Genomic DNA, 19,802 nt, shown 5'->3' on the forward strand with positions numbered 1-19,802 from the left:
CCCCCAGGACGCAGGGGCCACAAGATGCCTTTTGGGAAGCGCAACACTGAACACCACAAAGAACCCAAGAAGTCACGGTCAGTGTGTCCTCCCATTTTGCGGCGTGCTGGCCCGAGTGGCTGCTGCCGTCATCTGCCTCCCCCGCCTTGAGGCTTGCTTTGGCCACCAGAAGCCAGAAGTTATGGAGAATTCGATGGGGACTACAGGGCGGAGACACAGAAGTAGCCACGCTCCCCCCGGGAGGATGGCATTGCACACAACCCCTGCTAGTGTTTTGGGACCACCTCCCAAATAAACCACTTGCACTAAGACTCTCACCTCAAGGACTGCTTCTGAGAAAACTCAAATTCAAAGAGCTATTGCCTAGCCATGGCTTTTAGAAGCACCAGATGTCTCCTCCAGCAGAACACTCCAGCAGAAGCACCAGTTCTCCTCAGAGAACACTCTCTCTTCTCACTACATTGACCTTTCCTCCGACAACTACAGACTCTGAGGGAAAAAAAAAAAATCTATTTCTGCTACCCAGCTTCCAGGGGAAGCTTGGAGGGATTCTTTCCACAGGCCACCTCAGTGGGCTCAGATACCCCAACCCCAGCCCCACAGACCTCATTACACTGACTTGGTCTGTCCTGCTTGGCTCATCGACTGGAGGAAGCAGAGCCACATGTTCTTGCTAGCCCAAGAAGCAAAAATGGGAAGCTGTTCCTGCTTCAGGGAATGCTGCTACCCCCAATCCACCAAGGAAAGAAGTACCACAGTCACCTTGGACTTCCCCAGGCTTCACAACGCAGGGCTATCACCATGCCCCTTGCTTCGTCCTCCCAAGCATCTCCTTCTACCACCTCTCTCTATTGTTCCTCCTTCATTAGGAGGAACCACCTTTTAGCCCACCACCGCCTTTTAAGTGGATACTCCCAACAGCCTCCTCTCTGCTCCCACCTCAGGCCCTTTGCACATGCTGCTTCTGAGGCTAGAACACCATATGCAACTCACCTGCTTGGTGCAGACAGATCCATGACTCTTAAGCCTGTTTACTGTCTCTTAAAACTGCCCCAACCCCACCCCCTCTACCACCACCTATTCCCTCCTTGGGCCTCGGCCTCTCTTATTATGAAATCACTCAGCTATGCAAACACTTAAGAGAATCATTTATCAAACACTTGTGAACCCAATGCTGCTTAAGAGTAAGACAGTACACTTATCACTTATTCAGGGGCCTTCCTGAAATCCTTCCCAACCACTGCCCACACTCTGCCACAGGGTTGCCTCTCCCCTGAACTTGGTACTCCTCGTTCCTTTGCCTACCTTGTGTTCACGTGTATCCCCGAACCATATAGACCTATTTTCATGCTTTCAACTTTATATAAATAAAACACCTTGCTTTGCTTTTCTCACTCCATATTCTCTCGGTGACGTTAATCCTCCCTGATAGGAGCTGCCCCAGTGGGCTCATTTTTACCTGCTGGGAGCATTTACCCACAGTGTGACGGGGCTACAAGAGCTCGACCCACTCTCCCAGTGATGGCCTCCATCTGCCATCACCATTACCATCGCCAGGCTGCCCCCACCTCTGGTATCCGCCCTCTTAGCCTGAGGGCTTTTTGCTCAGGATTTTTACCCAGGAATTTGCTAGGTAAAGGGACACACCATCTTCAGCTTTACTGATGTTGCTAGATTGTTCGCCAAGGTGTTTATACCAACATACCTTTTTGATAAAGCTTCCTCAGCCCAGGCACAAAGGTGCCTCTTTCCTTGTCTGTTTCCTCCAAATAAACTCTGCCTGTTGACGTCCAGCCTGTCAGGGCTCTCCTCGGGCCTCCCCTCCCCCACTTCTCCAAGCGGGCCTCTTACAAGCCTCCCTTGGACAGCAGCCAGCACTTTGGACAACAGCCAGAGCAAGGACATTGGCAGCAGGAACTCCAGAGGCCAACAGCTGCGGATAGAATCCCCGGTTTGCCACTTCGGCTGTGTGGCTTTGGGCAAATCACTTCTCCTCTCTGGGCTTGGTTCCCCAACTGTGAATGGCTATACCCCCAGTAAACCAGCCACAGGGGAATGGCAGTGATTAAATGAGATAAGCGTGGAAACATGGCAGGTGCTTGAAGATAAATTGTTACTATTGCCTTTGAAGCCCACAGAGGACGCTGAGAACTGTGTGCATCTCTCTGGGCTACTTTGTCATATGCAAGAGAAACCCCAAGTCAAGCCGGTTGAAGACAATTGGGAATTTATTGGCCCACATAACTGGGAAGCTGGAGGGGGGCATCTCGCTTCAGGTATTACTGGATCCAGGAATTTGGACGCCAACAGGAAGCTGGTCCTATCCATTTCTGGGCCAGTCTGTCCTTCACATTACCTTCCTTCTCAGGCGGCTCTCCAAGTAGGGGCTCTTGGAATGTGTTCTTCCAGTTTACCAATTGCCATGAATAAGAACAGCTTCGCCTTCCAGATTCTTCCTGCTGGCATCCCAAGGCCAGTCCTCAGTGGCCCAGGTTGGGTTTCATGCCCAGACCAGAGCCAGTCACAGTGACCGAGTCAGCCACCAGAAGCTGCTCAAAGTGTGGTTCTCGGAACGGGGCTGTCAGAAGCCCTTGGTAGCTTCTTTGAAATGCAGACTGTCAGGCCCGGACCTACTCACTCGGAATCTGCATTTTGGCCTGACCTCCAAAGGAATCATCTGCACACCAAGGTCCGAAAAGGCTGCTCGGCACGTTACCTTTCAGCTGCCCCGGGATCTAATCCACCCATTGCTTTAAAGATGGATAAACAGGGGGCCGAGGGGAAGTGGTCTTGCTCTAGGCGTCCGCTTCACACCCAGGGCGCCCCCAGGCCCTGCCCTCCCATCATCCCGGCCATCATCTGCCGCATCCATGGACTGTCTCATGGGGGCACGCACCGGAGCCCAGAAGTGGCAGCCTGGGTCAGACTTGCCTCGCACCAACGTGCCAGAGCCATGTCTCTGCCAACATTCGGTGGATCCCAGGACTGGGTCAGGACCGTCCAGAGCATGGTGGCCCCAGGGTTGGGGGGATGGAGACCCTCCCCCAAGAGGCACACACGGGCTTGTGCACACACACACATACACACACACTCCCACATGGCCCCCTCACGCGGACTCCCACCCACTGGGCCCCCTAAACTCAAGAGCGCTACAGACCACATCAGCCTTTATTCTCCTGCAGAATAGAGCCGGGGCCGGGATAGTTCATTCTCAGGCTACGTCAGAAGGTGCAGTGCTGGGGGCACACAGGCTATACCCCAAAGTGACAATAAGTTAGGGGGGAGACTCTCAGACTGATCTCAGGCTGGCATCAGGGCGGGGTGCCATGTAGGGCCCCCATCCAGAGCCCTGCCAGCCGCCCAGTTCAGTGGGGGTGGGGGGCTCCCGGCGAGGCTGGTTCCAGGTCGGGCTTGGCCTCACGCTGAAACAACAAGGCAGGAGGAGGGAAGGGTTGCAAAGTCAGGAGGTCAACGGGGGTCAGAGGGGTCCCTGAAGGAGTCTAAGCATAGGGCTGCGGGGGGCAGGGCAGGGTGGGTGGGGCCTCTCACCAGACCCTCAGTTAAGGCCCTGCAGATTCTCATAATCTGGAGCTCCCTCTTCTTCGTCGTCCTCATCCTCCACCTTCTGGGAGCTCAGAACAGCTGGGAGGGGTTGGAGGGAGGTCTTTAGCTCACAGACCTCCCTGTCCCCCCTTCCCCAGGTGGGCTCCCTGAGCTTCAGCCGCCCCCTCCATTCCTACCCCTCCCCAGCCCCACACACACCAGGTTCGGTCCTAGCCATGGGCGGCAGCTCCTGGGACACGTTCACATACTCCCGGCTCCCATCTGCAAGGGGCAGAGCAGAAGCGGGGGATGGCCACGTGGAGGGTGAGTGAGCAGGACACTCAGAAAGAGGGCCACGGCGGGGTGAAGGACGGGAAGGGGACCCCCGTGGGCACCAGTCACTCACCCAGAGACGCGTCTGCACTCTCCTCGCTCTCAGGAACATTCACATAATCCTCCCCGGACTCCACTGCAGGAGAAGCAGGGCCCCCCAGGCACCGTCACCCAGAGCCCTGCGCACAGACTCCCCACAGCAACCTAGCTGGCCAGCCCCAGACCCCTACCCACTGATTCCAGAGGCTGCCTCACTGCCAGCCCTGGGCTGGGGGGGCCCACAGAGGCCTTGGTGACAGCGAGAAGTAGGGCAACCTGGCCAGAGATGATGAGAGGGAGTGGAACCAAGGGAGCAGACAGACTCTGGCATGTCCCCCAGGCTGGGGACAGGGACAGAGAGCCTACACTCTGGGTGCACACAACACTCAGGTCCATGCTGAGTCCGAAGTATTGTTCCCCATGGGTCCCATCAGCCAGACCTGCCTGACCCCCCACTCTCATCTCAGTGCCTTCCAGCACCTGTCACCATTGGCGCCATCTTGTCCTTTTATGTGGACTCGTTTCTCCATGAGGCCGTGGACTAGGTGGGCTTTGGAGCCAGCGGTTCAAACCCAGCTCTGGCACTAACAGTCATGTAACCTCACATGAGGTACATAATCTCTCTGGGTCTTGGGGTTCTCATCAGTAAAAGAGGCTGAGCAACGGCACCCGCCTCCCAGGGCTGTCATGAGAACTAAAGCAGAGAATATAAAAATGAGGCCTGTCCTCCAACAAGTGTGTCTGGTAAATAAAGAATCCCTCCTGTCGCACAGCTGGGACAACGAGGCTCAAGAGGGGAAGAGCTGGGCTCAACAGCACCCAGGAATCATGAGGTTTAATAAGCTAACGCACAAAACACTCTTAGGAGGGCAGGCAGTAGGCCCCGAGCTAGCTCTCACCCTGACATGAGAGGTTTCCAGTAAGTACGGGGCGGGGGGCGGGTGATGATAAACCTCTGAATGACAAGAAGAGCTAGCACAGATGGCAAGTTGGCCAGAGAATGAGGACAGTGACAGAAAACCAGACACGGAAGGCAGCCCCTAACAGGCAGCATGAGACCAACACGAAGGGAGAAAAGCAGCTCAAAGGAAACCGAAATGATGCCGGAAACAGAAGAAAACTTCCCAACCACCCCCCCACCCCCAGCAGACCAGCTCTAATCAATATCCTTAGAGACTTACAAGATGACACGGCCTCCGTGAAACAAGATGGGAGACTGTGGGGAAGGAATGCCAGAGGCCAAGAAAGAGATTCCAGGCGGGAGAGACAAGAGAAGAGTCTAAGAGGCGCAAACTCTAAGAGACCACGTAGACAATAGAAGGGGAAAACAACGAAATAGGAAAGATGACAGGAAAAGGAAGGAAATCAGAGGATCAGTGCAGAAGCCCACCCTGAGGGACAGGGTGTAGAAAGAGAGAAGAGAGAACATGGAGGGGTGGCGAGCGTCGGAGAAATCACAGGAGAGGGAAGCGCCGGGGGGCCACAGCCCAGTCAGGAGGGCCAACTCACTGGAGAAGGCGCTGTCTCGGAGGCCGGGGTTGCTGGGCACAGGAGCTGGTGGGACAACGGTGCTGGTGGCCGGTGTGCTGTCGGGAAGCACCTCCCTGAGGGGAAGTCAGGGGAGGAGGGAAGCGGATGAGCGAGGACCCCCAGGGCCACGGCCCCCAACCCCCCACCTGGCCACTCACAAGTAGCCTTCATTGGGATAGTCCTCCTCCTCGTCCTCGTCGTCGTCCTCACAGACGGGTGCTGGGGTAGTGACACAGCGATCAGCAGGGCCCAGGCTGGGCACCAGCCTCCCTGCGAGCAGGGCACCCGGGGCCCCAGACGTACCCTCGTTCTCATAGCTTGCCACACTGTTGGCTTTGGAGAGAGAGCAAGAGGGAAGCTGAGTTGGCTCAGATGGGCTCTCTCCTCTGCCCAGCCCCAGCCCTCTGGGCCCGAGCCTCACACTTACCACCATCTGAGTCCTGCCGGGAAGACGGCATGCGGGGCGGCTGTGGGGACCTCCTGAGAGTCAAAGGTCAGAGGTCATGCTGGGATGGGGCTCTGGGGGGCAAGAGGGGTTGTAACCGGGAAAGGGACCCCCCCACCCCATCCCAGTCTACAGAGGTGAGGGGAGTAGAGGGAGGATTCAGAAGGGAGGATGCTACTTACGGGATAGGGAGCAGGTCCGGCTGGCTCAGGGGTGGATAGGAGGTCACAGGCCCATAGGAGGCAGCTGATGGCCAGGGCACAACTGTGGCTGAGGACACATGGGACCAAGCTCAAGGAATGAGTCCGGAATCTTGCCCCTGTCCTCATGGAGTCCTTGGTGGACAGACTCACCCCGAGACCCCTCCCATGCCCTGGACAGGCCCGATGACACCCCTCTCCTTCCCCATCCCCAGCTCCGGTCAAGGCCATGTGGGCAGCCACTAGGACCTGAATAAAGGCACACGCTCTCTCATATGCCAGGGGACCCTGTCCCCTACGCCCGAGGGAAGGGGACCCCCCAGGTACTCACGAGGTCGTTTGAGCACGATGCTACTTGGGGTCAGGCTGGCAGGAGAGACAGGGCTTGGTCAGGGGCAGGAGAGGCCCCCACTCCCATCCCCAAGGCCACACAGGGTAAGGAGGGGGCCATAAGGGCCCCATAGGCAACTCACCTGTCAGAGGCCGCAGTGTCATAAGAGCCTGGGGAAGAGAAGTCAGTGAGACAGGAAGAGGGGGGACGGGGGGGAGAGGGGACTAAAGCAGGGCAGAAGAAGGGAGGGTTAGGGTGGCATGAGGGGCCAAGGAGGGCTGGGGATCCCTGCAGGGGCATCACCGGGTGGCCCCCACTCACCTGGCAGCTCCCGACAGCGCACGCACAGGGCCACGGCCAGGAGAGGCAGCAAGACGAGGCCCAGCACGTAGGGGATGAGGACCACGGCCTCCATCTGCAGCAGACGTCGCGCACTAGGCCCGGCTGCCCGCCGCACACCCTCGAGGGCTGAGCTGCCGCAGGGTGAGGGCTGGGCCAGCAGGGGTGCGGGAGCTGAGTGGGCACCAGCCTGGAAGCCTGAGCGTCAGCAGCTGTGCCTTCCTTGGGCCCGTCGCTGGGCCCCCTCCCCTTGTTTGGTGGCGTGGGGGGCGTCAGCACTGGCTGGGGGAAGCCCCGTGATCCCCAGACCCTCCGGCCAGGCTTTGGGCCGGAGTGTGGGGCGCCGGTCCCCCTGCGCAGCCGCTGCGCCCCAGCCCTACCTGCCACTCAGCGAGGCGTCTGCTTCTCTCAGTGCCTGCCCGCCTGCGGCAGGAAGCTGTGGTGAGCCCCGAGTGAGGGCAGGAAATCATCAGGCTCAGCCTGGCTGCACCCGCCCCCTTCCCACCCCCACCCAGCCAGTGGGGAGGGGGAGGAAGAGGCCTGGAGAGCCACCCCTCCACCCCGGAGCCCTCAAGCAGGGTCTGCTGGCCTCTGGGACAAGGAGCAGCAACTCCTACCAGAAGGAAGGCAAGACACTTACAGGCCAGCCAAGAGCCACAGCCTCCGTAGCTATGGCTGGAGGGGGCAGCCAGGAGGGAGGCCCTGCCTCTGGGAGTTTTGAGGGGCACGGGGCAATGCCCACCCCACCTTGCCCTGGTTGGCCTGCCAAGAGGGGCGGGCTCTCGGGGAACCACGGGCGTGACTCACGGTCACACAGAGCTAGTTCACTCCATACCCTTGTTCGCCCAGCCCAGGAGGGCAGGGATTAGCCCAAGGTCCCACCGGAGCAACCCCATGGCCGCCGGAGTCTTGGAGCTAGGGAGGGGGCATCCCCTGCTGTCTAGCAGTCAGAGGTAAGAGATTCAGGCAGGCACTCGGGGTCTGGATACAAATTTTATTCAGTTACAAATAGCACCAAGCCCCTGGGGCCGCTCCTAGGGAGGGGAACCCCCCCTCCCAGACCCGCCACCCCTTGCCCTTAGCTGTTGCCGGTGTAGTGTGTGGGAGCTGGAACGTGGCCCAAGGCCACTCTTAGAAGCTGGGCCAGACCGAAGGTTTGGGCCCGGGCTCCTTCCAGGTGGGCCTGGGCCAGCTGTGGTAGGTATGCAGGTGGCAAGTCACGGCCCCTCAGATGAGCACACTGGACACGGGGACCCGGGTGGAGCGGCCTCGCTGGGGTACCACAATGCGGTCGTCTGTGGGCCCTGTCTCACGCAGCAGACCTGCAGGGGGCAGGTGGTGGTCAGAGCCAGGGCTGGATTGACAGAAAAATGCAAAGCCAGGGAGGGGGACCAAGAGGCAGTGGAAAGTAGACGGGGCAGCAGAGCTGTGGGCACCGTGGGACGTCAGCTTGGTGGACAGGGAGACCCAAAGCCGAACAAGGGGGAAGGGTCGTGGGCTGAGAGAAGCCAGGGACACGGGCCGGGACAGACAGATGGACGAGCAGGTAGCATCGTGAAGCTGGGCGAGGAGCCATGGGTGGACAAAGGGAAGCCCCCACTGACCCTGCACGTGCAGCTGGGCCCGTCGGCGGTCCCCCTCGATGAAGATGGCCGTGCCCAGGAAGGCGGCCCCACCCAGAGCCCCAACGAAGGCGCAGAGCATAAGCGAGAACTGCAGGGCCCGGAACTCGGACAAGAAGGAGGGCGGCCAGCTCCGGCGGAGGCGGTCGGAGATCTGCAGGGAGATGAGAAAAGGAAAGCCAGGAGTGTTGGTCCTGGAGAGGGAGCCCCGAACTCCAGAAGAACAAAGTAGTCAGGGCCAGCAGAGAGAGGTGGTCTGGAAGACCAGGGAAAGCAGTGGCCTCACTGTGGAACGGGAACGTGCAAAGACGAAATGCCACCTGCCTGGCTGACAGTCCAAGATGAGGGGGGTCTGGCACAGAGCACAGACACTTCACTGGGCTCAGCCGTTTGAAGTCAGCCCCAGCTTAGGCCGACAGCCAGTGCCAGAAACACGGGATCCCCCGAACCCCACCCCAGGCGCAGCCGAGAGGCAGTGCTCACCAGGCCAATGAGGTAGGGGCTCCCGGCATCACCCAGCAGGTGGGACAGCACAATCTGGAAGGCCTCGGCAGTGGAACGTCGTGTGGGAATCACCACGTACTGGGGGAGGAGGGGCAGAGGGCAAGGACACAGCCAAGGCTCAGCCCAGGCTGAGCCCAGAAGGAACCCCAGCTCAGGGGTGTGAGTGGGCTATAGGCTCAGACTACAGGCCCATCTGGGGCTGACTCAAGTCGGTCTGGGTTTGAGTTTTGAAAAAGGGGTAAAAGCTATAATGAAGGCAGGTGAGGCCTCCTGCCCCCCCCCCCCCCGCTCCCGTCAGCCTCTGGGCTAACCCTGCAGTGACCCACCTACTCACCAACAGAATGTCAGCTACAATGGCCCAGTTCATGGACAGCAGTGTCTCTCCAATAAAGATGAAAATCTGGGGGGTTGGAGGGGGAGACCGGGGAGGGGGGGAAGGGGAGTTGCTTCATCACAAGAAGCGCCAACATCCGGAGGGTATACTGTGTACAGACCCACCTGTGGACTCATTTAATTTAATCTTCAGAACAGCCCTGTGAGACAAAGCTATTATTCCTATTTGACAGATGATGAAACTGAGCACAGAGAGATGAACTCGCTTGCCAAATGTCACACAGCTGGGAAGAGCGAGAGCTGAGATTCGAAAGCAGGCATTCTGGTTCAAGCTGTCTTCAAACCACTACACTGGTTGACCCCCGTCCCACCCCCTGTGCACCCCGGTCCCGCCCCAGTGCACCCCAGACCCAGAACACCCGCTTTGATGGCTGCTGGCTACTCACATAGGTGGCCACGATGCTACCACGGGCACAGGCAAGGGACAAGAAGAGGAAGGGCGCGGAGCCCAAGAGGCCAGCAGCGCAGACCAGTGGGTCAGCCCGGGGGTTGGAACGGCGGAGGCGGCGGCTGGTCTCCACACCCAGGCCCACACCCAGGACCCCGGTCAGGCAGGTGATGAGCCCAAAGATGAGGCTGGGGGCAGGGGGAGGGGAATGGGGGCCAGTCCTCCTTGCCTCACCCCCATGGCCTGGAGAAGGAGATGGTCCCTCCCAGCCGCCCACACAACTCAGGTCCATCCAGGACCCCATGGGTCGTAAAGCTACAACGAGAGGATGATATCAGCCCATCGCCTATTTCCCAGCCCAGGAAAGTGCACTGGGAGAGGAAGTAGCCTGAGTCTGAATCAGTGACTCTCTCCACTACATCCCCTGCTACCTGCATCCCTGCTACCTGCTACCTAGCATCACCCCCATCTGGTACCTGTCAGAGGAAGAGCAGGAGTCTCCAGGAAGGCAGGGCGGGGTCTCCCCCAAGACCACACGGGAACGCAGCAAGAATGCAGGAGCCCAAAGAGCCAGGGAGCCCGTGACAAAGGCCACAGCAGTGAAGCCAAGGGAAGAGAAGATGAAACTAGGACTGCAGACATTTGGGAAGAAGGAAGTCAGGCTCCACTGAGGTGTCAGGGCTTTCTCCCTCCCTGGCTTATTTTAGTAAGGTCAAGATGCTGGGTAGGGAAGCGGTCTTGGCTTCCAGATCTGGGCCTGTAATTCAAACAGCTGCCACAAGGGGGCAGTGGTGACCGAATGCCTGGCCCTGAGGGCCGGCCAGCCAGGCAGAAAACAGAGACCACACTCATGTAAATCTCAAACTGGACAGCAGCCCTCCTGCCCCGGGGAACTCAGATGTTGGGCTAGAATGGAAGTAAACTCACTTTCTTGCCAGAGCCCTCAGATCTGCCCACCAGGAGGTGGGGTTGAGGGGTGGGGAGTCCAAGTGGCGCTCCACAGCTCCCCTTGGTGGCTCCCGTACTACCAGGAACAGCAGCAGAACAGCCACCACCCCTAGACCTGGAGTCACCTGGGGAAAGAGTAGGCTTTAGGATGGGCACAGACAGGGACACACTGAACCCCTGGGGCCAGAAGGAAGTGAGGTGTACAAAGACAATTCGGGCCCCAAGGCCTCAAACCCCCAGCAGCTGTCTGCTCACGGGCAGGCTCTGAGCCTGCATTCCAAGGGAGAGGTAAATGCCACCAAGGGCCCCTGTTTCCGCAAGCCTAACTGCTCCCTCTTTGGTAACAGCACCCTAATTTCCTTTTGGGAAACTACTCCCCCCACTTCTCTTAATCCATGTGGTTCAAACAGGGCGGGGCTCATAACCCAGACTGGGCCGACAAGAGTCATGTTAACCTCCCTGGCCTCCGTGATTGATTCAATGGCAGGCACGTGACCCACGTTCATCTAATCAGACACCATCCAGGACTATTGCTCAAGGATCCAGGGTGCCGAAGTTTCTAAACAGGAAGATAAACGCGTGGAGCTTTCACTGGCTTGAGAATGACACTGACACAGAGGAAAGTAAAGCGGAGAAAAAGGACGGCTGAATTCCTGGGACGAAGGGGGAGTCCTGGATCCAGCGTCACCAGAAGCTCACCCTGGGACTCTCCATTACAAAAGCCACAGGCTTTTGTCTTCCGGGGCGCCTGTCACCGGCAACTAAGAGTTCTGTTTAGCAGGTGGCTTCGTGGTGAGGGCAGCCAGGCTCCCTACACAGGCTTGGCAGAGTGACCACTGCCTTAAAGGTGAGGGCGTAGGGAGCATGGTGTCTGAAGGTAGGAAAGGGAGAATCCATGAGAACATTGCTGACCTTCCCCCAGGCTGTGTCCACACTCACCCGCAGAGCCCAGTGCCAGTCCCCGGCCACATCCTTCACTTTGGAGCCTGCAATGTAACCCAGACCACTGGGGAAAGGGGGCGGGAGACAAGAGGGGATGGCCGATCAGTCCGGCCCCAGGCCAGGTCCTTCCACCTCCCGCGCCCATCCCCCCACCGGACCCCCACCAGCCCTGAGCCCCACTCACCTGCCCACTGGGATGGCAAAATAGAACACGCTGAGCATCCGACTCCGCTGGTCTGCCACGAAGAGGTCAGCGATGAGGGTGGGCGCAATGGTGGAGTAACTGGCTTCCCCAACCCCCACCAGGCCCCGGGTCAGGAGGAGCAGCCAGAATCGCTGGGAAACGAAACATGGGGGAGGTGGCACCCCACCCTGCAGCCAGCCTCCCAGCCTCCCTCCCCAGCCAGCTCTGGAGAGGCGAGGCATGGATGGCGGGAGAGGCCTGAACTTGACAGACCTGAGCTTGAATCCTGGCTCCACTACTTCCTAGCTGTGACTTTGGGAAAGCAACTTAACCTCTCTGAGCCTCAGACTCCTCATCTGCAAAAGGGGGAAAATAATAGCTTGCTCACGTAACTATCACCAGGATTGGACAATGTAAGTTCTATATAGTACGTTGCGCCCGGCAGGGGCAAGATAAATCTTGACTTCTACCACCCAAGACACCTCCCTGGTGAGTAAGGGTCTCAGGCAGAGGTTTATTTGTCCACCAAAGACACCTGAGGTTAAGGACAGGGTAGGATCTGGCCAAGGAGAGTACATAGTGCCTGGTACATAGTGTCCTTAACTTGGGGCTAAGGACAGACTTCCAGGGCAGAGAATGAGAACAGACAGAGTTGCTTTCAAAGGAGCAAAGAAGCAACAGCCAGGGAGGCAGGAGGAAAACCGGGAAGACTGGCAAACCAGAGAGTTTCTGGAAGGAAGTGGGTCAGTGGAGCCAGAGGCTCCTGGGGGATCTAGCAAGAGCAGGATTAGGAAGTAGGGGCCACATTTAGCAACCAAAAGGTCACTGTTCACTTTGGCAATGGAGTGGCAATGGAGGCTGGCAGGCAGGGTTCCATGGTGAGTGGGAGGAGAGGAAGTGCCAGCAAAGTGAGAGCCTCTCCCTGACTGCTCCTTCACCCAGACTGCAGCTGGGTCAAGGGGGCCTTGTGGGAAGTCTGATGAGGAAGGAGAAGAGGGAGAACAGACAGTCCAGGTGAGGTCTTTCCCGTGCTGCAGAACTGGAGTGCTGAGGTGTGGTGTGGAAGGAGTCAATAATGGTCAGGGGAAAGAGGGTGATGGACAGAAGAATGTTCTAGAAGAACAAAGGAGAGGATGGGATAGGCAGATTAACTCAGGCAAGCAGGGAATATAATATGGCATGGACCCAGGGAAGAGCAGAAGTTTCCCAGGCCCAGTCTGCAATGACTCCCAAGAGCAGCAGCCAAGACTGATGGGTAGTTGGGGGCGGGGGGTGGGGGGTGGGGAGGGAGCTGGAAGTAGGAGCCAGCATGGGGCCTCACCTCTCTGGGGATGAAGGACGACCCCAGTGTCACCAGGGACCAGAAGGCAATGCCCCCGCACATCAGATACTTCCGATTGTACCTGTCACCCAGGTAGCCAAACACAGGTGCCAACACCATGTAACTGGAGATGAACACTGAGGGGAAGCAGAGAGTCACAGCCCGGCCCCAGGACCCCTCGCCCACCCTGACCCCAGCTCAGGGAGGCCAAGGGGGCCAGGATTAACTCCCAATCCTAAAACAACCAGAGCTCTGGCCAGAGAAATCCAGCCGCATCTTTCAAACCTTCCATTGTGGAATGAATGGCCCAGTGGACCCATCACTTCCTCCCATCCAGCCAAGAGCAAAATCCAGATTCTGTACCCAGGCTCGCCCACCAGGCACTATCTTATCTAGCCCCTCCCTACCTCCCCGACCTTGTGCTCCTCCACTCTCCCTTCTCTGCATCCCAAAGGCCCCACTGCCAAGCCCAATATCATCCTAGGACTTCTGACGCCCACTGTTCGTCCCCAATGGGGACATTTCTCCTCTCACCTGAGCATCACAGAACCTTCAGCTTGGAAACCGTCCCAGGCCCCACGTGTTCAATCTCTCTTTATCACAATTACCCGGTTCTCTTTTACAAAAGACTCCTACCGAAAATTATCTCATTCTTAGTTTAGGTTAAGGATTGGTGCCATCATTCCCAGTACAATGCCAGCTCCATAAAGACAAGGGCCTTGCCGGTATCGGCCATGGCTGTATCTCCCCCACATACAAACAGGTGCTTGGTAAACATGTGTTGAATGAAAAAAGTGAATGGCGCTGACAAAGACTTGTTTCTCCTCTAACGCAACACCTTCTGAAAGCTTTGCAGACCCTGACCTGTAGGACGTTCTCATTCCTCTAGACTTTGCCTTGAATACCTCTTGGTGCTTTTTCTGGCCTGGGGCAGAGTAAAGAACCCTTCAAGATCTCTCAAATTCCTCTCCTCTCACTTGTTGTGTGACTCCAGGCAAGCCAGAACTTTTCTCTAAGCCTCAGTTTCTCCATAAAAATGTAGACAGTACTACCTACATTTTCTGTAAAGTAATAATGACAGCAACTCTTCAGCTGATGGGAGGATGAGATGGGCGTAAAAGGTCCTGGCCAAGTTATGTGCATGTTATCACCTCTTCCAGGGCAAGTGCTCAGAAATGTCCATGGAACAAATGAAGGAAAAAAGGAAGGAAAAGAGGATTTGGCCTTGGTTTTGCCTCTTCCATAAATCCCAAGGTTCTGAACAAATAAAACTCAACTCTCCCCACTCCAGAACCCCCTTCTTCCATTACTTATTGGGGGCCTACCAGGCTCTGGACACCGTACCACACATTTTATAAGAATTAACTTGCATATAATCCTCACATCAGCCCCAGGAGGTGCTCTGGGTTACGACTAGTTCCACCTCCCCCACAAGAAAAGTGAGCCTTAGAGAGATTGAGGGCCTTGCCTGACATCACACCGAGTAAGTGGAAAGCTGAGATTTAAACCCAGGTCTGTCTTGACCATTACACTCAACTGACTGCCATTTAAAATGTGGTATCCTAACTAAACTGAGGACAGCCCAAAGAAGAATAAGGGCCATCTTTCCCCCTCCACTAAGTCTGACCGCTCTACCTCTATTAATGAGGCCACAGGCATACCGGCTCATAACCCCATTTGGGGGAGAAAAGGAAGAAAAGCTACTGTACCCGAAAGGGAACTCCACTCACCCGTCTGGATGAGGCCAGAGCTGCTGTCTCCGATGCTGAAGAACTGCTCAATGTCTGGAAGGACGCCTGGGAAGAAGACTCGGGATGGGCTCGGCGAGGCAGCCGTACCTCCAGGACCTCCCCACTCCCTTCCCCTAGTCTGACGTCCTCCCAGAAGTCAGTACCAGCCACGGTGAAGCGGTCCATGTAGTTGAGAAGGTTGATGTAGCACAGCACTGCCACTATGAGAGCCGAACGACCCGGAGACAAGCCGGTGATGCGCTGCAGCCCCTCCCGGTCCGGGACCTCGGGATCCTCGGACTTGGAGTTCCCCAGGGACCCCGGTAACCCCGGGGTGCCGGGCGCCGGCCCGTCGTCCGTGTCATCCGCCTGGCTGAGGAAGGGCGCGGTGTCGGACCCGGACATGGTCCCCGGGGGCCTCGCCCGCCCGCGCTCCGGTCCTACCGACGATCCCACCTGCGAGGGGAGGAGGCTGGAGGAAGGGGGATGGAGGGAAGCCCGGCGAGGGAGGTGCGCCCAGACACCCGGAGGCGCTTGCCCGGAAGCACGAAGCACGGCTGGGATGGAACCCGGGCCCTGCCCGTCATGCCTCCCCGTCCCGGCAGACACAGCGCGCGGCGAGTGACGCCGGGGACAGAGCGGGGTGGGAGGGCTGACCCCCAACCCTTGCCCAGGAGGACGCCTCCCCTCACACCCGGTAGAACCCACTGCAGTCACTGTCGCTCAACCCCGGCGCTGCACCACGGCCGCCGCCATGTTGCCCTGGAGCCGGTCATGTGACGCTGCAGCCGTGGAGGCCGACAGCCCCTGGAGCAAGCCCTGGACACGTGACCGCCACCCGCCTACGGAGGCGCCGCGCCGCCAGCTCCCCCGTCACGTGACTACCGGCCGGTCGCCTGGGCAACCGGGGCGGGTCCCAGACGTGCCTGCTACGCCTGCGTTCCCGCCCGGAGTCGCCCGGAACCCGTGAAGTTGCCCAACCCTCGGAATCTCCGCTCGCTTATCTGCAGCTCCCTTGGGGCACGTTTCTTATCAAAGAGATCAAACGAGATAATGGTATCGGAAAAGGTTCTGGAAGTAGTTTATCTCCAGAAACTCCAAAGACCTGTTCTCGCTCTTGGCAGTGACCCTTCCTCCATGTCCGGTTTGGGCTTCAAACACGCTCAGGATGCGTTGAATGGATGAAAGCTGAACAGCTGCCTCGGGAACGGCCCCGTCCCTATGTTTCCGATTCCACAAGCTAACTGCCTGTCAACTCCTGAGCTTCCCGGTGGACACTGAAGGGAGGGTCCCGGACCCTCAGGTTTGCCTCACCTCCAACCGAGACTGAAGCCCTGGCGCCCTCTGGTGGTCTCATCTGGGATTCTCCTAGCTGCGGGTCTAGACTCAAAGACCCCAGACCAGAGCCCTGGTACCAAAGAATAGCTTGGAGTGGTTCTTTAGTGCCCCCAGCTCCAATCTCCAAGCTACAGTAATAACCGTACACTCCAGTGAAATTAATATACTTCCGGGGCACCCGGATGGGTCACTTGTTTAAGCTTCTGCCTTTGGCTCTGGTCATGAGCCCAGGGTCCTGAGATGGAGCCCCGCCATGCGGCTCCCTGCTCAACGGAGAAGTGCTGCTTCTCCCTCTCCCTCTTCTGCTCCCCCTGCCTGTGCTCTCTCCCCCTCCTCAAGTAAATAAGCAAAATCCTTTTTAAAAAAGATTTTTTTAAAAGACTTTTTAAAAAGATTTTATTTACTTTAGGGGCTCCTGGGTGGCTTAGTGGGTTAAACCTCTGCCTTTGGCTACGGTCGTGATCTGGGAGTGCTGGGATCAGCCCCGCGTGGGGCTCTCTGCTTAGCAGGGAGCCTGCTTCCCCCTCTCTCACTCTGCCAGCCTCTCTGCCTACTCGTGATCTCTCTCTTTCTGTCAAATAAATAAATAGTCTTAAAAAAGAAAAAAAATTTTCACTTAAAATTTTTTATTTATTTTAAAGAGAGCTACCCAGCGCAAGCGGTGGGGTTGGGGGATAGCAGGAGAAGCGGGTTCCCCACCACCAGGGAGTCCCATGTAGGACATGATTCCGGGACCCTGGGATCATGACCTGAGCTGAAGGCAGAGGCTTACCCAACTGAGCCACCCAGGCATCCCAATAAATAAAAATAAAATCTTTTAAAAAACAACAACAACAAAAACCTCTTCTTTTTTAATACTTTTTATTTATTTGTTTGACAGAGAGAGATAGGGAGAGAAGAAACACAAGCAGGGAGAGAGGGAGAGGGAAAGATTTTATGTATTTATTTGAGAGAGAGCGAGCATGTGCGGTGGGAGCGGGGGTAGTGGGAGAAGGAGAAGCAGCTTTCCCACCAGTGGGGAGTCCCATGCGGGGCTGGATCCCACAACCCTGGGATTATGACCTGAGCTGAAGGCAGACGTTTGACTGAGCCACCCAGGTGCCCAAAAGACCCCTCTTCCAAGCAGATCTCTAAAACCTTCTACTGAAATTATTGAGTCGCATGGGGAGAGCATGGGGTCCCCAAGAGGTCTTATCAGAAGCCATTTAAGTCATGAATACCCCTCATTGGCATCACCCCAGAAGATATTTCATGTTTGATAAACTTGAGCCTGGCCTTCCCTGAGGGTCTAAGGGAAGGAGGCCGAGAAGAACTTCAGATCACAGTCTAGTCCCCAAATTTCCTCAACAAAAGATTACTGAGCATCTACTATGTGACTGGCATTATGCCAGGTGTCAGGCAAAGCAGATTTAGTCCCTGCCCTCTGGAGGCTTATCTGGAGGAGACGGATATCCATACACATGTAAAATTGCACCTGTGAAAAAGAAAACGCAAGCTATAGTCTGAGAGAAAATATTTGCAAAGTCGGGCGCTTGGGTGGCTCTGTTGTTAAGCATCCGCCTTCGGCTCAGGTCTTGCTGGGGCCCTGGAATGGAGCCCGGCATCGGGCTTCCTGCTCAGGGGGAAGCCTGCTTCTCCCTCTCCCCCTGCTTGTGTTTCTTCTCTCGCAAATGAAAATAAAATCTTAAAAACAAAAAAATAAAAATAAAAAGATAAAAAAGAAATGGGGGCAGCGCCTGGGTGGCTCAGTCGTTAAGGGTCTGCCTCTGCTCTGAGTCACGATCTCAGGGTCCTGGGATAAGCCCCACAGCAGCCTCCCTGGCCAGCAGGGGGTCTTCTTCTCCCTCTGCTCCTCCCCCCCGCTCATGCACACACACACTCTCTCTCTCAAATAAATAAATCTTAAAAAAAAAATAAAAATAAACTCGGACTTGCGTTTGAGAAGATCCCTTTGGGTGCACTGTACTTGGATGGGGGGCCCGAGAGCCAGCAGAGCGACCTGACCTGTCAGGCACTGGACCAGGCTGCGGGCAGCAGCTTGCTCCAGGGTGGGATGGAGAGAGGGAAGTGAACCCCTTTTAGAACCATCTGGGGCAGCTGAGTTGGGTGGGCGACGGAGCAGATATGGGGGTTAAGAGGCAGCTGACACTGAGCTGGGGATTCTGGAGAACAAGATCACAGTATTTGTTTCCAAGGAGCTTACAGTCTAGCAGGGGAGACAGAGACCAATGAGTGGAAGAGTGTGCTAAGCCAGCCCCTGGTCCCGGGCTGAGCTGGGATGCACACAAGAGGACATGACCAGTGCCACGGGGGCCCTCACAGAAGGAATGACAGGGGTCGGGGAGACAGGAAGCTGTGAAGCTATCTGGAAAAAAAAACTGCACCTTGCTCCTCCAGGTGTGGTCAGCAACCTGATCCCAACACCTGAGAGCTTGTTGGAAATGCAGCATCTCGGACCCCATGGCTTAATGCCAACCACACGCGTGCATTTCACAAGCTCCTGGGCTCAAGGGTTCAAGTATGAGAAGCGCTGCTCTCATCATAGGTCAGGTGCACCCAGTCTTCCATCTGGCTCTGCATTCGGTGCCAGTGAGGTCTGGGGCGGGTTCACTGCTCTAAACTTCTTTTCTCTTCTGGGGAATGGGAATAATACCACCACCTACCTTGCAGGCGCTTGAAGGATGAATGAGATCATGAAAAGTACCGAGGTTGGTATGTGGCAACGAGTTAAGTGCCCACTCTAGCTTTGAAAGTTTGTTTCTAATTAGGAGAGTTTTTTGTTTGCTGTTTTGTTTTGTTTTCAGGAGAGTTTAAAAAGACCACCCAGTGGGGCGCGCGACTCTTGATCTTGGGCTGTGAATTCAAGCCCCACATTGCATGTAGAGAGGACTTAAAAATAAAATCTCTGGAAGGGCACCCGGGTGGCCCAGGTGGTTAAGTGTCTGCTTTTGGCTCAGGTCATAATCTCTGGGTTGGGCTCCCTGCTCAGTGAGAAGTCTGCTTCTCCCTCTCCCTCTGCCCGCAACCCTGACCCCGGCTTGTGCACTCTCTCTCAAATAATAAAATCTATAAAAATAAAAAACAAAATAAAAAAGACCACCTGCCAAGTGATCCTTTAATCAAAGGGATGAATAATCTTTCTCATCATAGAAGACACACAAATTCTTTTTTTTTTTAATTTTTATTTATTTGACAGAGATCACAAGTAGGCAGAGAGGCAGGCAGAGAGAGGGAAGCAGGCTCCCCGCCGAGCAGAGAGCATCGGGGCTCGATCCCAGAACCCTGGGATCATGACCTGAACTGAAGGCAGAGGCTTTAACCCACTGAGCCATCCAGGTGCCCCAAGACACACAAATTCTTTTAAAATGAGTGGTCTTGGGGCGCCAGGCTGGCTCAGTGGGTTAAGCCTCTGCCTTAAGCTCAGGTCATGATCTCAGGGTCCGGGGATGGAGCCCCGCATCAGGCTCTCTGCTCAGCGGGGAGCCTGCTTCCCTCTCTCTGCCTGCCTCCCTGCCTACTTGTGATCTGTTAAATAAATAAATAAAATCTTTTAAAATAAATAAATAAAAATAAAATGAGTGGTTTCTAGGGGTGCCTGGGTGGCTTAGTCGGTTAAGCGCCTGCCTTCCACTCAAGTCATGATCCCAGGGTCCTGGTATCAAGTTCTGGATT

General features: G+C 56.4%; 2 protein-coding genes across 7 annotated transcripts; both read right to left on the reverse strand.

The window, feature by feature from the left end:
- Positions 1 to 3,150: 3,150 nt before the first annotated feature.
- LAT (linker for activation of T cells) lies at positions 3,151 to 7,621 on the reverse strand. Of its 4 annotated transcripts, XM_047714053.1 has the most exons (12): positions 6,743 to 7,621; positions 6,564 to 6,591; positions 6,422 to 6,456; positions 6,073 to 6,160; positions 5,873 to 5,925; positions 5,749 to 5,778; positions 5,604 to 5,664; positions 5,425 to 5,519; positions 3,950 to 4,012; positions 3,763 to 3,825; positions 3,550 to 3,642; positions 3,151 to 3,422 (listed from the first exon to the last, which is right to left on the reverse strand). In XM_047714053.1, exons 1-11 carry the CDS (start codon positions 6,834 to 6,836, stop codon positions 3,557 to 3,559), a joined length of 696 nt encoding a protein of 231 aa, XP_047570009.1. In that variant the 5' UTR covers positions 6,837 to 7,621; the 3' UTR covers positions 3,151 to 3,422; positions 3,550 to 3,556. The 4 variants fall into 4 exon arrangements, with proteins under 4 accessions (XP_047570009.1, XP_047570008.1, XP_047570006.1 ...); XM_047714052.1 differs by having other exon boundaries at positions 5,604 to 5,778; XM_047714050.1 differs by lacking the exons at positions 3,151 to 3,422; positions 3,550 to 3,642; positions 3,763 to 3,825; positions 3,950 to 4,012 and adding an exon at positions 4,019 to 5,174 and having other exon boundaries at positions 5,365 to 5,519.
- Positions 7,622 to 7,734: 113 nt separating this feature from the next.
- SPNS1 (SPNS lysolipid transporter 1, lysophospholipid) lies at positions 7,735 to 15,616 on the reverse strand. 3 transcript variants are annotated; one of them, XM_047714046.1, is made up of 13 exons: positions 15,501 to 15,616; positions 14,957 to 15,248; positions 14,793 to 14,858; positions 13,063 to 13,199; positions 11,742 to 11,893; positions 11,555 to 11,621; positions 10,595 to 10,740; positions 10,144 to 10,299; positions 9,666 to 9,855; positions 9,221 to 9,286; positions 8,866 to 8,964; positions 8,365 to 8,536; positions 7,735 to 8,082 (listed from the first exon to the last, which is right to left on the reverse strand). In XM_047714046.1, the coding sequence occupies exons 2-13, from the start codon at positions 15,195 to 15,197 to the stop codon at positions 7,988 to 7,990; spliced, it is 1,587 nt and encodes a 528-aa protein (XP_047570002.1). In that variant the 5' UTR covers positions 15,198 to 15,248; positions 15,501 to 15,616; the 3' UTR covers positions 7,735 to 7,987. The 3 variants fall into 3 exon arrangements, with proteins under 3 accessions (XP_047570002.1, XP_047570004.1, XP_047570003.1); XM_047714048.1 differs by having other exon boundaries at positions 14,957 to 15,161; positions 15,501 to 15,569; XM_047714047.1 differs by having other exon boundaries at positions 15,463 to 15,536.
- Positions 15,617 to 19,802: the final 4,186 nt, after the last annotated feature.

The sequence above is a fragment of the Lutra lutra genome, chromosome 18 (genome assembly GCF_902655055.1).
Source record: "Lutra lutra chromosome 18, mLutLut1.2, whole genome shotgun sequence".
NCBI classification, from domain to species: Eukaryota; Metazoa; Chordata; class Mammalia; order Carnivora; family Mustelidae; genus Lutra; species Lutra lutra.

Excerpts from the sequence above, each read along its gene's own strand:
- LAT (XM_047714049.1), bottom strand. The coding sequence starts at position 6,836 with ATGGAGGCCGTGGTCCTCATCCCCTACGTGCTGGGCCTCGTCTTGCTG. Across the intron at positions 6,592-6,742 it reads GCGCTGTCGGGAGCTGCCAG|GCTCTTATGACACTGCGGCC; the intron begins GTGAGTGGGGGC and ends TCTCTTCCCCAG. Across the intron at positions 5,779-5,872 it reads CCGGCAGGACTCAGATGGTG|CCAACAGTGTGGCAAGCTAT; the intron begins GTAAGTGTGAGG and ends CTCTCTCCAAAG.
- SPNS1 (XM_047714046.1), bottom strand. The coding sequence starts at position 15,197 with ATGTCCGGGTCCGACACCGCGCCCTTCCTCAGCCAGGCGGATGACACG. Across the intron at positions 11,894-13,062 it reads CGTCCTTCATCCCCAGAGAG|CGATTCTGGCTGCTCCTCCT; the intron begins GTGAGGCCCCAT and ends TTCGTTTCCCAG. Across the intron at positions 9,287-9,665 it reads GTAGCATCGTGGCCACCTAT|ATTTTCATCTTTATTGGAGA; the intron begins GTGAGTAGCCAG and ends CCAACCCCCCAG.